This window comes from Maylandia zebra, linkage group LG1, assembly GCF_041146795.1.
Source record: "Maylandia zebra isolate NMK-2024a linkage group LG1, Mzebra_GT3a, whole genome shotgun sequence".
NCBI classification, from domain to species: Eukaryota; Metazoa; Chordata; class Actinopteri; order Cichliformes; family Cichlidae; genus Maylandia; species Maylandia zebra.
The window spans coordinates 29,533,008-29,546,601 of NC_135167.1; the positions used below are offsets into that span (position 1 = coordinate 29,533,008).

Sequence of the window (13,594 nt, forward strand, 5' to 3'; positions counted from 1 at the left end):
GGGAGAACGCAGACATAACGGGCTGGGGAAAACATAGAATAAAACACAAAGAGAGACGAGGGCTCATAAATACACAGAGGGGCACACAGGGGGTGAGAGTCACGAAGGGAAAACACATAAGGAACAACGTAACAGATCAACCCAGGAAGCATGGCCTAAATAAAGAACAAAATACAAAAATACATGAAAACTAAGAATACTGGGCCCACATGGCCCAGGACCATGACACTTTGTGACTGACAGTCTTTGATATTTAAGTGAAGGCTACACTGAACTTTTGTTGGCAGATGCTTTATTTGCTAAAACCAAGTTCAGTTTTACTCAGGACTCTCATCAGTGAACGTCACTGAATTTCATTGACATTTCATGGTGTCTACATGGCTGTAAGTCTGTGTTGATGCCTTTCAACAGTTGACACAATTAGAGATGGACCGATCCGATATTACGTATCGGTATCGGTCCGATACTGACCTAAATTACTGGATCGGATATCGGAGAAAAATAAAAAATGTAATCCGATCCATTAAATATCACGAAAGCACCTCACAAAACTTGCAACACACCGTAACTCACCTCAGAACGTTAGCACGTCGGAGCAGTATGCATCACGTGATAGAGCGGCTGTGGCATGCGGGACCTGTAGGTGGTCTGGATAGCATGTGGAGCTTCGCTAGCAACCCGGCATTTCATCTCCGACAAAGTTATCCCCGAGAGAAGTAAAGCAAGTGTGTAAGTCCATCTCTGAATGTTTGTAAAGCATTCCTGCGTTAAGCTTAACAAACGATATATGGAGCGACTGCCTCTTCTTGCTGCTACTTCAATCATGAAACTGCTTAACGATCAGCTGATCAGCTTTTCTGTCGTGAGTCCGTGTCTCTAGTTTGCTTTTGGCCCACTTTGCACCAGAAAGAGGAAACCAGCGGCTGAACAACAGAAGCACGTTTAAGCTTGATCAGCTGTTGTTAGAATGTATTTAATATTACTTTCTACTCGAGGATCTTTTTCTACGTAGCTGACACTGGTAACTGTGCAGGGGCGGATCTAGCAAAGTTTAGCCAGGGGGGCCGATAGGGCATTAACAGGGAAAAGGGGGCACAAAGACATACTTTTCTTTCTTATTCTCATTTAAAATGTCAAGCTTTTAATAAATAATTATCTGACACCCAAAGTTTCAATTTGATGTAAAATGAATAGAAGTCAATTACTGTATATAGTAACTATTAAGTCTAATATATATACCCTAGTAAGCTATAGTACTTTTTCCTTTGGGAAGGTACCATCTGTGCAGTCTGCAATTTTGTTGAAGAAAGATGTTGAATCTATTTAATATTTCTTGAAAAATAATTGATTTCTGTGCATTTTTTTTCACACTGCATCAAATTAAGGTTGATTACGTCGATTAAGCATCATGAGGTGGAGCGTGAGGGGTGGTTCCCTATTTTTTATTTATTTATTTTTGTTGTTGCTGGGAGTTGGAACCCTGTTAGTTAGGTTGCTTAATATTTATGCTAAGTACTCTTTAAAATACCAGAATAGGGAGGATGGTGTAGGTTTAAGTTTATTAGATTGATCAGTATTGCTGAACTATGAAACTTTTTTTTGCATACAGGTATAACAGAATAGCTTTAGTGTAGTTGTTGTTTTAAACTTGAGTATGAACTTATACAAAATGCAGCAAGATATTTAAAAAACAGTTTTGTTGATTAAAAAACACTATATCGGATTCATATCGGTATCGGCAGATATCCAAATTTATGATATCGGTATCGGTATCGGACATAAAAAAGTGGTATCGTGGCATCTCTAGACACAATCACGATTTCTTCAAAACCCTCCATCAGCCCATATTACTTATTACGAGGGGGGTGGGGGTATTTAATATATTTGGTCTAATTCAACACACAACAGGTAGGTAAATCAATAGGCACTTTGTCAAGGGCCTAATCCCCCCTATGTAACGACAAGCCACTAAATCCTAAGCACCAGCTCAGGCTTGAGAAACAGTGCTGACAGCTTTAGTGAACTGGCTAAATTCCATAATTTGTCTCCATGTCTCTGCTGCTCTTGTTTTTAAACGCTGTCTTTTCTTGAAAATGCAGAGACTTTCTGTCCAGACTGTTTTCAATTCAGACAACTTCAGGATGGACGAGCAATATTAGTGAAAGATGATGGTGACCTCCTTTTTTAGAAAATGTACTGTGAATACTGTACGCACGCAGGCTGATGGATGAGGAGACTGAGGTGGATCTAATGAAAGAAGACATTTGTGCTTGGGCCTTTCAGAGGCGCTGTCACATCTCTCTTCACCAGCAGCAGTTTGTGTACCACCTGACTGACTGAGTAATTGCTGATTGACAGTTTGTCTGTGTCTGAGTCTCCATCTAATTGGTTGGCTGGCTTATGTTCAGCTTCCCGATGCGTTGGCAAACAATTATCCTCGACAACAGAATCACATTTGTCTAATTAATTAGATGTGTTTGCTACAAGAGCAGGTAGTTAGCGGTGACAAGAAAAGCGAGTTTAAGGCCGAGGCTGCTAGTCAGATAAATAGAGCTGTAATTGTTCTCAGTGTGAGAAAAGGAGAGGTGAAACTTGTGATGTTCACATGCAGTAAAGTGACTGTGTTCTTTTTTGGGTTTATATATATATTTTTTTTACCTCTTTAGCAGTTCTTTTGAAGACAGACATGAGGGAAACAGAACAATTGCTTAAAGCGTCTGGTCTGTCAAATCCTTAGTATGGGAAGAAAGAAAATACCTTTAGCGAGACAGCGGAACCCAGTCAGTCAGCCGCTGTTGGCTCAGTGAAGCAGTGAATCAATGCAGTCAGACAGGCGGACAAGGCAAGGAGCAGGTACCTCTGTTGTCAGCGGCACTCTCCTGACACTTATCTGCCTGGACAACCACTTTCAAACTCCTTCTCAAACACTCCTCCTTTCCCGCTCCCGTGATCAGCTTCTCAGATGTCCACCTATCACAGCTATTTTCTTTAAACGTGTCTTCAAGCTACACAAATCTCACACATCTGTCTCATCTCTTCCTCGCCTTTCTCTCAAATCTCTCATAACCATCTCTTTACGCTTTGCTTTGTATCACTTCAACCAGCCGTGGCGGGAGGAAAACGGTGAGGAAGATTGTGTGCGTTTGTGTGCACATGTGCACGTCTGTGTGTATGTGTGTGTCAAGAGGGCCTTGTATAGCGGTCCCAGCAGCAACAAGCTGTCATTAGAGTGGGCAGGAAAGAACCCTTGTGGCTTGGTTCCATCAAATTGTAATCCCCAGCACATTATTACCATAGCAGGGTCACCTCTCCACTACTGCTCTAGGGCAGGAGCAGGTGGAGCGCACAACACACACACACACACACACACGCACACGCACACACACATACACACCTTTCATTTGGTACCATTTCCACTGTTTTGCTAGTGTTTTTCTTGACAGTCCTTATATTACCTGGCCAGCCCCCCATAATGAATCCATCTGAGAAGGCCAGGCCGAGCTAGCCATCATGCATAATTCATTATTTACCCCCAATCCCCCCCGCACCTCCAAACAGACTCTCTTCTCCATGTTCCTCATTCCTGTCATCCACTGCCTCTCGTGGGGCTTCTGCTTCTGTATTGCCCAGCCCGATGGACTTCGAAGATTGCATATGTCTATAGTTGAATGTGTGTGTGAGAAGTGTTTCTCTCTCTACACCATTAAAGTATAGGACTCTGTCTGTGTGTGTGTGTGTGTGTGTGTGTGTGTGTGTGTGTGTGTGTGTGTGTGTGTGTGTGTGTGTGTGTGTGTGTGTGTGTGTACAAAGAAGAAATGCATTCACCCAACTTATGGACATCTATTCTAATTTGGGCATCAACTACAAAGAGAGCCTCCTGTGACTCCACAACTCATAGTACATGCAAATGATTTTAGGTAGAGCTCCCAGAGCGGATCTTCACTCTTCATTTTAGCTGTAAACTATACAGTTTACAAAACAGGGCATAAAAGAATGTTTGCATTGCTGTGATGTAAGATTAGAGGTTGAATTTGAAACCAAGAAGCCACAACTATAAAGTAAACATCTTAGCCCACTAAGGGTTTGAAACAATGGTTTATTACTGCTAATGATCCACTAATGATTTCATACTTGATTTGTGGCCTTCAAAAGCCCAACAAACAAAAACAAACACAATTACAGTACTGTGAAAAAGTCTCGAGTTCTCCGGGCTTTGCCTTTTGGCTGTTTTTTCACTCATTTCAAATACAGCAACTGAAGATTTGAGTGTTTTTTGTTCCTTAAGCTACTTAACAATGACCCACGAATCATTCTAGCATAAGAAATCCACCAAAGTCAAGGAACCAGTATTGTGTCTACACAAAACACACAACTTGGAAAAGAACCAATCTGCAAACAAATGCCAAAAAATAACAGTTTGACAAGCCTCCAGTCTGTAGGAATTTTGCACCAGCAAAGTGATTCCCAATTAGCTCAAAACTTGGAATATATCTGCGATCTGTGCAGTGAGTCCTTAAAAAATTTGAGGAAATTTGACAAGTGGAGGACAAGAAGTTGCAGGCCTAAAAACTGTCTAGAGCAGATGAACGGTATCTGAAAGTCACGTTCTTAATATTTCACGTCACTGCAGGCCTTCAAACAATGAGATTTGAGCCTAAACAGTGAAAGGCAGTCGTGTTTTAATCAGTAGAGGATGTCGCATAAAAAGAGATGAAAGAGCAAACCATGTACCGTAGTTTTGATTTATTTATTTTTAGCACAACACCAGAACAACCCCACGTGCCCATAATTTGCGGTACTTCAGAAAAAAATGAGTGAACATAAAAGGGAGTAAAATGTTGTGTCAGGTAATTTCAAATGCAGCATTTCTATCACCTCAACAAACACTAACTGTGTCACAGTGTGTTGCTAGCTAAAGCTCCACTTGCTGTATTTCACAGGAAGAGAAAGAATGAGAGCTAACTTCACTCAGAGATATAGAAAGAAAGAGAAAGAAACCAGGCTGTATTTAAAGGTAAGGACTGCTTAGTGATATTTGATAAAATGTAATTGTATTTTAACGGGGACATAAAGTGCTTGTCTTACTCCCTTCATCTAGCTCGAAATTACTTGCCAAGTGGTAAGGACCGTTCATGGTCACACGGTGAGAACATTGGTGTTGACTATGAAGAGATAGGGTCAGACAGGGGAGGGGCCAGTCAGATTTATCAACTCAACCTCCTTAAAGCATGGAGAGAGGCTGAAACCAGTCTCTGGTGAGCCCAGTTAAGGAAAGAGATGAGTTGGTGCCTGAGATGCCAAATTCCAACGTCCTCATTCCCGCCATTGAGATAACACTCTCACACAGACCCAGTAGGCAGATGTTGCTGCATTGCAGATGTGTTATACCCCATGCCCAGCCGAATGACTCTCAAAAAGAAAATTTTGCAGAAAATCAATGTGATCGCTTGGATCACTGGAATTATCATCTGGATATCTCTTGTCCTTCTTTCATTTCAGACGTCTTGAAAACAAGTTTTAACAAAGTCCTGGAGAAGTGCCCAAAGCTGGAGGACCTCCTGCTTTACCCCTGGCTCAGATAAACTCCTCTCTGACACAAACACACACACGCATACTGAATTCACATCTTGCCATACAAATGTGATACAGTAACCAACTTTCTTTCTTTCAGAAAAAAAGAAAATTGGGAGATTCAAAATTTTCCTCACCGTAATGTTTGCATCAGTCTATCAGATGAATCCCCTCCAAGTCCAATATTTACATCAGTTACAGTGATAATGCTTGGTGTCTACTTTCAGCCACCGCAGTATGCCAGGAATGAATCTCATTGAAATTGTAGTTGCATTTGCTATTTAATTTAATTGTCATGGATGATACACAGACAACCCAACAGCAAACAGAGGAAAACAATGGGCTTAAATACACAGAGGGATAAATGAGGGAATAAGACACAGGATGAGAGCACAGCTGCGAGAAATCACAAACAACAAGACCATGGGGAAGGAAAACTGAAAACACTAACATAGTCTAAGGAGCTTAGAAAGAAAACGTCTGGTCTTCTTTAAGTTGCTTGAAGACGTTCAAGCAAAGTTTAAGTTCTTTCTCATCTTCAAGCAACTTCAAGTCCAGACGCTTTCTTTCCAAACTCCTTAGACTACGATGACCTAGATGACTGAAAACCTTCACAGACATGAAAAAACTAACATAGCACACATGACTATCAAAGTAAAACAGCAAACAAGAGACTTTTACAAAGACACAGAGTTGACACAGAGACATGACTGACTGGGGAGAAATTGGGGAACATGGAAACAAGAGTGACTAGACATGACAAGTGGGACACAGGGGCAAGGCAAAGTAACAGAAACCTAAAGCCTAAGAATATGACACAAGAAGAAAACAATAAAGAGAACCAAAAACATACATAAGAATAATCAATGAATATAAATGAACAAACACAAAACACTGGGTCACAGACTCAGTACCATGACAGTTAAATGTACATAATAAATACTTTAAATCAGATGACAATGTAGCTGACACTGTGTTTATTAGTGTGTGGTCAACCACAAATCTTCATACTGTCATCCATACATGAGGTCTTTATACAAATGATGAAAGAAAATGAAAGAAACTGTTTAATTGATATGAAATGATTGAATCATATGAAATATTATGGCTTTGTCTGCCAGAGTGTTTTTTTGTAAACTACTTTGAACTGCTGGCAGTCAGTGAAGTCACTGAAAGGCAAGATTCTATGTTGTGTTGCCGTAGTTTCCAGAGTTTACTTATAAAGCTCACTTACAGAATTCAGTTAGAAAAGTCAAGCATTTGAAAGGTGCACATTTGAAGGAATATTAAGTCAGTATTAACTCATTACGGTTTACATTTTCGATTTTAAAGGGTCTCCGAAATTACAATGAAAGAGGAAACAAGAAAAATGACCACTCCAGGCGATAAGAAAGATTCAGGAGATCAAGGTAAGTAAAATAATAAAATAAAATCCTGGTAAAATACAAATCCTAGAACTGTTGACACTGTGTGAATCATTTTTAGAGCAATTGAATCATATGTTTGATTGAAAATAGCTTTAATACAAGATGTCTAATCAAAGAAAGGTTACCGGTCTTTTGGTAAAATAAGGTAATAAGTTTATTCTTGGACTCAACAGTAAAAACAGACCAACAAGTGTCATCAAGATCTAAGACTTAGTGAACCTAGTATCAATTCGCACTGGTCAGTTTTTTTTTATCCCAAGAATAAACTTGTGATAATTTAAGCAAAAGCAATTTCAAATTCTTTGCCATCAAACTACTTCCAGTCCTGATGTTGGGGACTCTTTTTCACCACTGTGTTGTTGTCGTTTATAGATTGTAAGAGCAGGACTGCTAAAAGAAAGGCCAGTCCTGAAAAGAAGACCCCAATAAAAAGGAGGAGGGTCGCTGACCAGGCTGGTCCTTCCACCAGCTCAGATGTGGTCAAAGGAGTGAAACGCAAGGTTGTGCAAGATGAAGAGGGCACAACAAAGAAAGCAAAGAGGGCTAAACTGCTTGATCATATGAGCGGTGACAAGGAGCAAGCATCCTCCTCGTTGGACTCTGGTAAAGGTAGGCTAATTAGTTGAATAAGGGGGTAGATTAAGTGTGGTTGCTAGGTTTAAGATATTGGTGTTTAGTGTTTGTGTCTATCATCCAGTGAGCTGATGTGCTTTTGGTGTTTTCCACATCTCCAGACTTGAACAACAAACGGGTGTGCGCAAAAAATGGCAAAAGAAAGGCCACGGGAGACAACAGAGAGTCACCCAAGAAAAAAAGAAGGAATGTGGACCAGGGCAAAAAATCAGTGGCAGACCAAAAACGTAAGTAGCAAGCAGCTTGGGTTTTATATTCAGGGGAAGGGCAAAAGGAACATTTAGGCTACAGAGGAGAGTAATTTGTGTCACAGCTGTAATAAAACAAGATTTGCTGTTTTGTCTGTTCAGGTGAATTCCAAGCCAGATATGTGGAGGAGCACCAGCTCGGAGAAGGAGGCTGCGGAGCAGTGTTTGCGGGCTACCGGATAGAAGATCGTTTTCCAGTAAGTGTTCAGATGATGGTAGTAAGACAGGCAGTAACGCAGATAATGGATAATATCGTAAACTGAAACGTCTGCTGTGTTTCCACCTTTCATTATGTCATACTGAGGAAATGCTCACCAATGCTCTGTGTCTTTTAGGTTGCCATCAAACACATTCCCAAAAATAAAGTCTACTGCAAAGTGGCGGTAAGCGTCCAACACTTGAATCAGTTTTACATTACTGGATTGAATGCGGCGTTCCTCATCATCCACTTTGTTGTAACATTTCAGGATGAAAGCGGGAAGAAGCTCTCGGTGGAAGTGGCCATTATGCTTAAACTTGCAGGTGAAGCAGAAGGGTCAGTGGGAATATCAGCACCTGTGTCCTTGCTGGAGTGGTTCGACCTTGGCAAAGAGCTGATCCTGGTGCTGGAGAGACCTGTCCCTGCTGTGGACCTGCAAAAATACAAAGCAGAAAAAGGAAGAACTTTACCAGAGGACAAGGCCAAGGTAGGTTGACTGGGAGAGCCTTGGACTGTACAGCGTTCAATCAAGGCAGAAAAGCATTAACTCATTATTGTGTTTTTCATCTTTTCCAGGTCATTCTGAAGCAACTAGTTGATGCTGTAAAGGAACTTGAGGATAAACACATCTTTCATCGGGACATCAAGGGAGAAAACATTCTGATTGAGACCGGCTCAGATGTGCCTCGAGTTCGCATCATCGACTTTGGACTGAGCTGCTTTGTTAAACAGCGATCTCTGTATCGCATCTTCTATGGTAACATATTCTGCTCCTGCTTTTCACAGATGTAACAATTTGTGTCTTTTGTTTTAGAAGAAATTGTAATTGTGTCTGTTTGTTAGGCACGCCTCTTCACACCCCTCCCGAGTGGTACAGGAGGAGCTGCTACAGGTGTGGACCCACCACGGTGTGGCAAATGGGAGTGGTGTTGTATGAAGCGCTTCATGCACGGGACTTTAGTACCGAGAGGTTCCTCGCAAAGAAACTGAGCATCAAAAAGCGTCTGTCCGCAGGTAAGAAAACTTCACACTTCCAGATTCACTGATGCCTTGGATCACTAGAACTATCATCTTCATCTTTTTGATCTTTTCTTTCTTTCAAGGATGCCGGAATTTCTTGGAGGCATGTTTAACTACAGTCCCGGAGAAGCGCCCAACACTGGAGGAGCTCCAGCTTCACCCCTGGCTAAGATAACACACACAAACACACAATTCACACCTTATCATGCAAGTGTGATACATTGTGGTAACTTCCTTTCTTTTTTCTGTTGGACAGGAATAGATAGGATGGGTCAATCTTAAAAAATAAATAAATAAAAATTTAGCTTTTTTGGAGCTCCTGTAACCCCCCCAGCCATCCCAGGAAAGGGGATCTCTCTTTGAATGGGCTTTCCCGAGGTTTCTTCCCATCGATCTGGCCCCCTGGGGAGTTTTTCCTCGTCTTCATAGAGAGCTTGGGCTGGGTCAGGAGCTCCATCAAAACTGTCTTTATTTGATGACTTTAATGCCATCAAATTAAGATGTGTTTTACTTAAAGAAAAATTTGATCAAAATAAAACTTGTTTAATTCATCTTTGCTGAGGATTCTCCTTCATTACTATTTTGTTTTGTTTTTGTTTTGTTTTTTATTACCCATGGTGCATTTTGACAAATAAGAAAACTGAATCAGGTCAAAGTGTGCACAAAGACAGTCACACTGCAAATGATCTGAAGACTTGCATCTGTTGCTCTAACCCCCAACTAGTTTAGACAGATTTCCTGGTTCTACCAGAGGTTTTTTCCTTCAAGAAGGGAGTTTTTCCTTCCCACTGTTGCTGAGTGTTTGCTCATAGTGGGTTGTAAAAGCATAAAAGAAAAAAGAACTACAAATTTGGAAAGGAATTCATTCATGTTCTTACTCATAGATGGAGTACATGGTTTAAAAAACACTCAGGAAACAGATATGAGGCATCTGTATCAACATAAAAACATTAATACAGTTAAAAATGAATAAAAAGTTGCACGCTTAAACTTATTTCTCTACAGTTTGTACAATTAATCCATGTAACAATAGGTTCTCTCTTAATATAGTAGTTAATTAAAATATCTTTACATAAAAATACATTTTTAAGTACTCTCCGGTGGAAGTCTGTTGTGGCTTATGTTTCTAAATGACACAACCATAAAGCAGCCCACAGAATATACAAATATGTCTTTGATAAGTGAATGTTGGCTCCCACAATGGCCTGTTAAGTTATTGCAAAAATAATTTACTGCATAATATGTCAGATTAGAACATGTTATAAGCACAAAACTGAAGGGGAAACAATAAAAACAAAAATGAAAAAACAAATACTAAATTAAGTTAAAGGATATTTCTTACTATACTATATAATTGTGTAATGTTGCGTTTGATTGCAAAAGAAAACCCACCAAGAAAAAAAGAAAGAAAAAAAAGAGAATAGAGTTTAATTTATTCAAAACACATTCTTTTCTTTTATTTAAGCTGTAGCGAGATTCAAATGGACAAAAGAGAAAGAAAAATATTACAGATTTGTTTTATTAATCAAGAATAAACTTTATTATACACAACTCTAAATTTCAGTTGGTCTTAGTCAGATGTGTTTTTAATTCAATCCTGCAACACTGTGCTCGCTGCCATCACTTTATATCTTAGTGTGCAATTCAAATATATACTTATTACAATATTTTTCCCCCTTAACTCTCAACTCGCGTTTTTAAAATGTCTGTGATCATGTTTGTCCATTGACTTCTGTCTGGGCCTCGAACGATTCATCAGACAGGTTGGCAGCCTCCAACTGATGCTCCAGACTTTCATCATCGCCTCTATTCTGATCAACTCTTATCTTAAACTTAGTGATGAACTCATTACTGGCCAGCGCGCCCTCCTTTTTAGGGCATGTGGGCTTTGATAGTCGCTCTGCAAAGAAAATTCACAAAACATTTCTTATTTGGTAAGCTTGTTAACAAATTTTAGTTCAGTTTTGCTGCAAGTTATAGCATGCATCAGGTAAGAAGCAATTGGTTCTTAAAAAGCATATACATTCCCCAAAACATTTTTATTATGTGCATTTTGGAGAATAAAAGATTGTACACAATTTCCCTTTTTGAAGTAAAAAGATTATTAAGTCTAATTCTTACTTATTCAGTAGATTAAAGTATTGAAACATCATTATTCATAAAATATGCACATTACAAAATTAAAGTTATTCAAAAATTACTCAAGTACTTACTCCAATACTCACATTATTCAAGTAAATTTAATTTTTGCCAATGTAATGTCACATAAAATCTTAATCTGAATAAGGGATTTGAACCCCACTGTCACGGCCAGGGGATCAGCAGGCCGCTGACTAGTAGTGTTCTCTCTCTCTCTTGCTCTCTGTCTCTCGCTCTCTCGCCAGGGCGGAACTCATGGTGGGTTCACGCCCTCGGCCCACGCCCCTCTGAAGAGGAAACACCTGGGCCTCATCAGTGCAGCCAGCATTTAAGCCAGGGAGTGGCTTCTACTCATCGCTGGACCGTTGTGTGTGACTCGTGCCAGTGCAGCAAGTTCTCTTTTGCTTCCCTGTGCAAAACCTCTAACGTGTGTTTCCTTCTGTACATAGATCCCCTGGACCCGACTCTGCATTCCCCGAGCGGATTCCCTTTTTGTGTGAGTGTTTGGAGAGAGAGTCAGAAGAGGAGCAAGTGGCTTTTCCCTACCTGGATTTCCCCGGAGCCTTTTCCCTGTCACCGCTTTGTATATAGCACTATCCCCTGCACTGTTTGTATATACACCTGGTGGAACTGTAATAAATACTGACTGTGCCTCTGAGTCCTGCTTGTGAGTCCTCAAGCGAACCGTGACACCCACACAGATGAGAGCTTAGCAGTGAAGCTCTCTCTTAAAATTTGAGTTATAAAGTCAGAAGTTATCACGGACAGAGATCCATGTTCTTTTAACATAAGAAAGAATATTTGCTGGAATTGACATTAATCCAAGCCCTTAAAACGCCATTTTGGATTAAGCATTTCCTTTTAGAAAAGTCTTCAATGAGCAGGAAGCTCCAGTACTGGCGCCGGTGAGGTCGGCTGCCGTCACGACTGCTCCGACCACTTTTTCTTTGTCTTTGTTTTTTAAGTTAGTTTTCAGCGTTTCTAAATCGGCAAAATCATCACCATTGGGTACATTAGGTATGACAGTGACACTCTTGTTTCTATTGGTATACAATGTACTCACAATTCGAAGTTTTTAACTCCGGATCCGAGCTGGCCGAGTGAGATCTTGAGGGAGAACAAAGGGAAGCGGCGGCGGCCTAGAGGGAAGCGAGCCGGCGTCAGGAACAGGCTGAGAGCTCGTGCACACCGCACACCTCTGCCTAGCATCCTGCTCGCCAACGTCCAGTCACTGGAGAACAAGCTTGACGACCTCAGGGCCAGGGTAAAGTTCCAGAGAGACATTCGGGACTGCAATCTCCTCTGCTTCACCGAGACATGGCTGAACCCAGCGGTGCCGGACCACGCCATCCAGCCGGCCGAGTTCTTCTCGGTTCACCGCATGGACAGGACACGGGACTCAGGGAAGTCAAGGGGAGGCGGCGTGTGTTTAATGGTGAACAACAACTGGTGCAACAGTGCGAACGTTGTTCCTCTCACATGCTCCTGCACACCAAATCTGGAACTTCTGTCCATCATGTGTCGTCCTTTTTATCTACCTCGGGAATTTACATCGGTCATTGTAAGTGCCGTTTATATTCCACCACAAGCGGACACGGTCACCGCCTTATGCGAGCTGCATGAGGCACTCACACAGCACCAGACACAACACCGGGACGCTGCGCTTATTGTGACGGGGGACTTTAATAGCGCCAACCTCAAACGCGCAGCGCCGAACTTTTATCAACACATCACCTGCCCCACCAGAGGTGAAAGGACACTGGACCACTGCTACACTACGGTCAAGGACGGCTACAAGGCACAATCCCGCCCTCCGTTTGGCAAATCTGATCACGCCGCCATCTTCCTGGTCACTGGTCACTACATTCTTCATTTCCGGTTAATACTTGTACAGCTGCTGTTATTGTGTGTATATATATATATTTATTTATTTATATTTCTTCATACATTCTTATATAGTTCTATATTGTGTATTTTGTTGTACAGTTATTTTATTTTCAACTTTAATTTATATATTTTATCTTATTCTTTCCCAGTTAAATTTACCCTTCATTCTAATTTGTGTTGTACAGTTATTTCATTTTTAACCTTAATTTATATTTTATTCCTTCCTAGTTAAATTTACCCTTTTTAATTTTTCAGATTTATTTCCTATCTTTTTCATAGCCTTTTCCTTTTTTGTTTTCTTTAGGTCACGAGCAGTTGTCCAAGCATTTCACTACATATCGTACTGTGTATGACTGTGTACGTGACAAATAAAATTTGAATTTGAATTTGTACTGAAAAAGAAGCCAACATCAACTACTAAACGTGCTAAAAGTAAGTAAGTCCCCGTAGACTCCTATGATCAAAGCACA

At 40.7% G+C, this 13,594-nt stretch overlaps 1 protein-coding gene and 2 long non-coding RNA genes across 3 annotated transcripts; all 3 read left to right on the forward strand.

The window, feature by feature from the left end:
* The first annotated feature begins 440 nt into the window (after positions 1-440).
* On the forward strand, positions 441-6,031 carry LOC143419077 (uncharacterized). Its single transcript, XR_013099135.1, has 3 exons — positions 441-729; positions 4,941-5,014; positions 5,500-6,031. It is a non-coding gene; the product is annotated as an uncharacterized LOC143419077 (long non-coding RNA).
* A 696-nt stretch (positions 6,032-6,727) lies between these two features.
* On the forward strand, positions 6,728-10,459 carry LOC112435312 (serine/threonine-protein kinase pim-2-like). Its single transcript, XM_024803719.2, has 9 exons — positions 6,728-6,980; positions 7,371-7,607; positions 7,733-7,858; positions 7,982-8,076; positions 8,215-8,262; positions 8,347-8,565; positions 8,655-8,835; positions 8,922-9,092; positions 9,182-10,459. The coding sequence occupies exons 1-9, from the start codon at positions 6,920-6,922 to the stop codon at positions 9,271-9,273; spliced, it is 1,230 nt and encodes a 409-aa protein (XP_024659487.2). The 5' UTR covers positions 6,728-6,919; the 3' UTR covers positions 9,274-10,459.
* Positions 10,460-10,513: 54 nt separating this feature from the next.
* Positions 10,514-11,895, forward strand: LOC143418896 (uncharacterized). Its single transcript, XR_013098819.1, has 2 exons — positions 10,514-11,604; positions 11,687-11,895. It is a non-coding gene; the product is annotated as an uncharacterized LOC143418896 (long non-coding RNA).
* Positions 11,896-13,594: the final 1,699 nt, after the last annotated feature.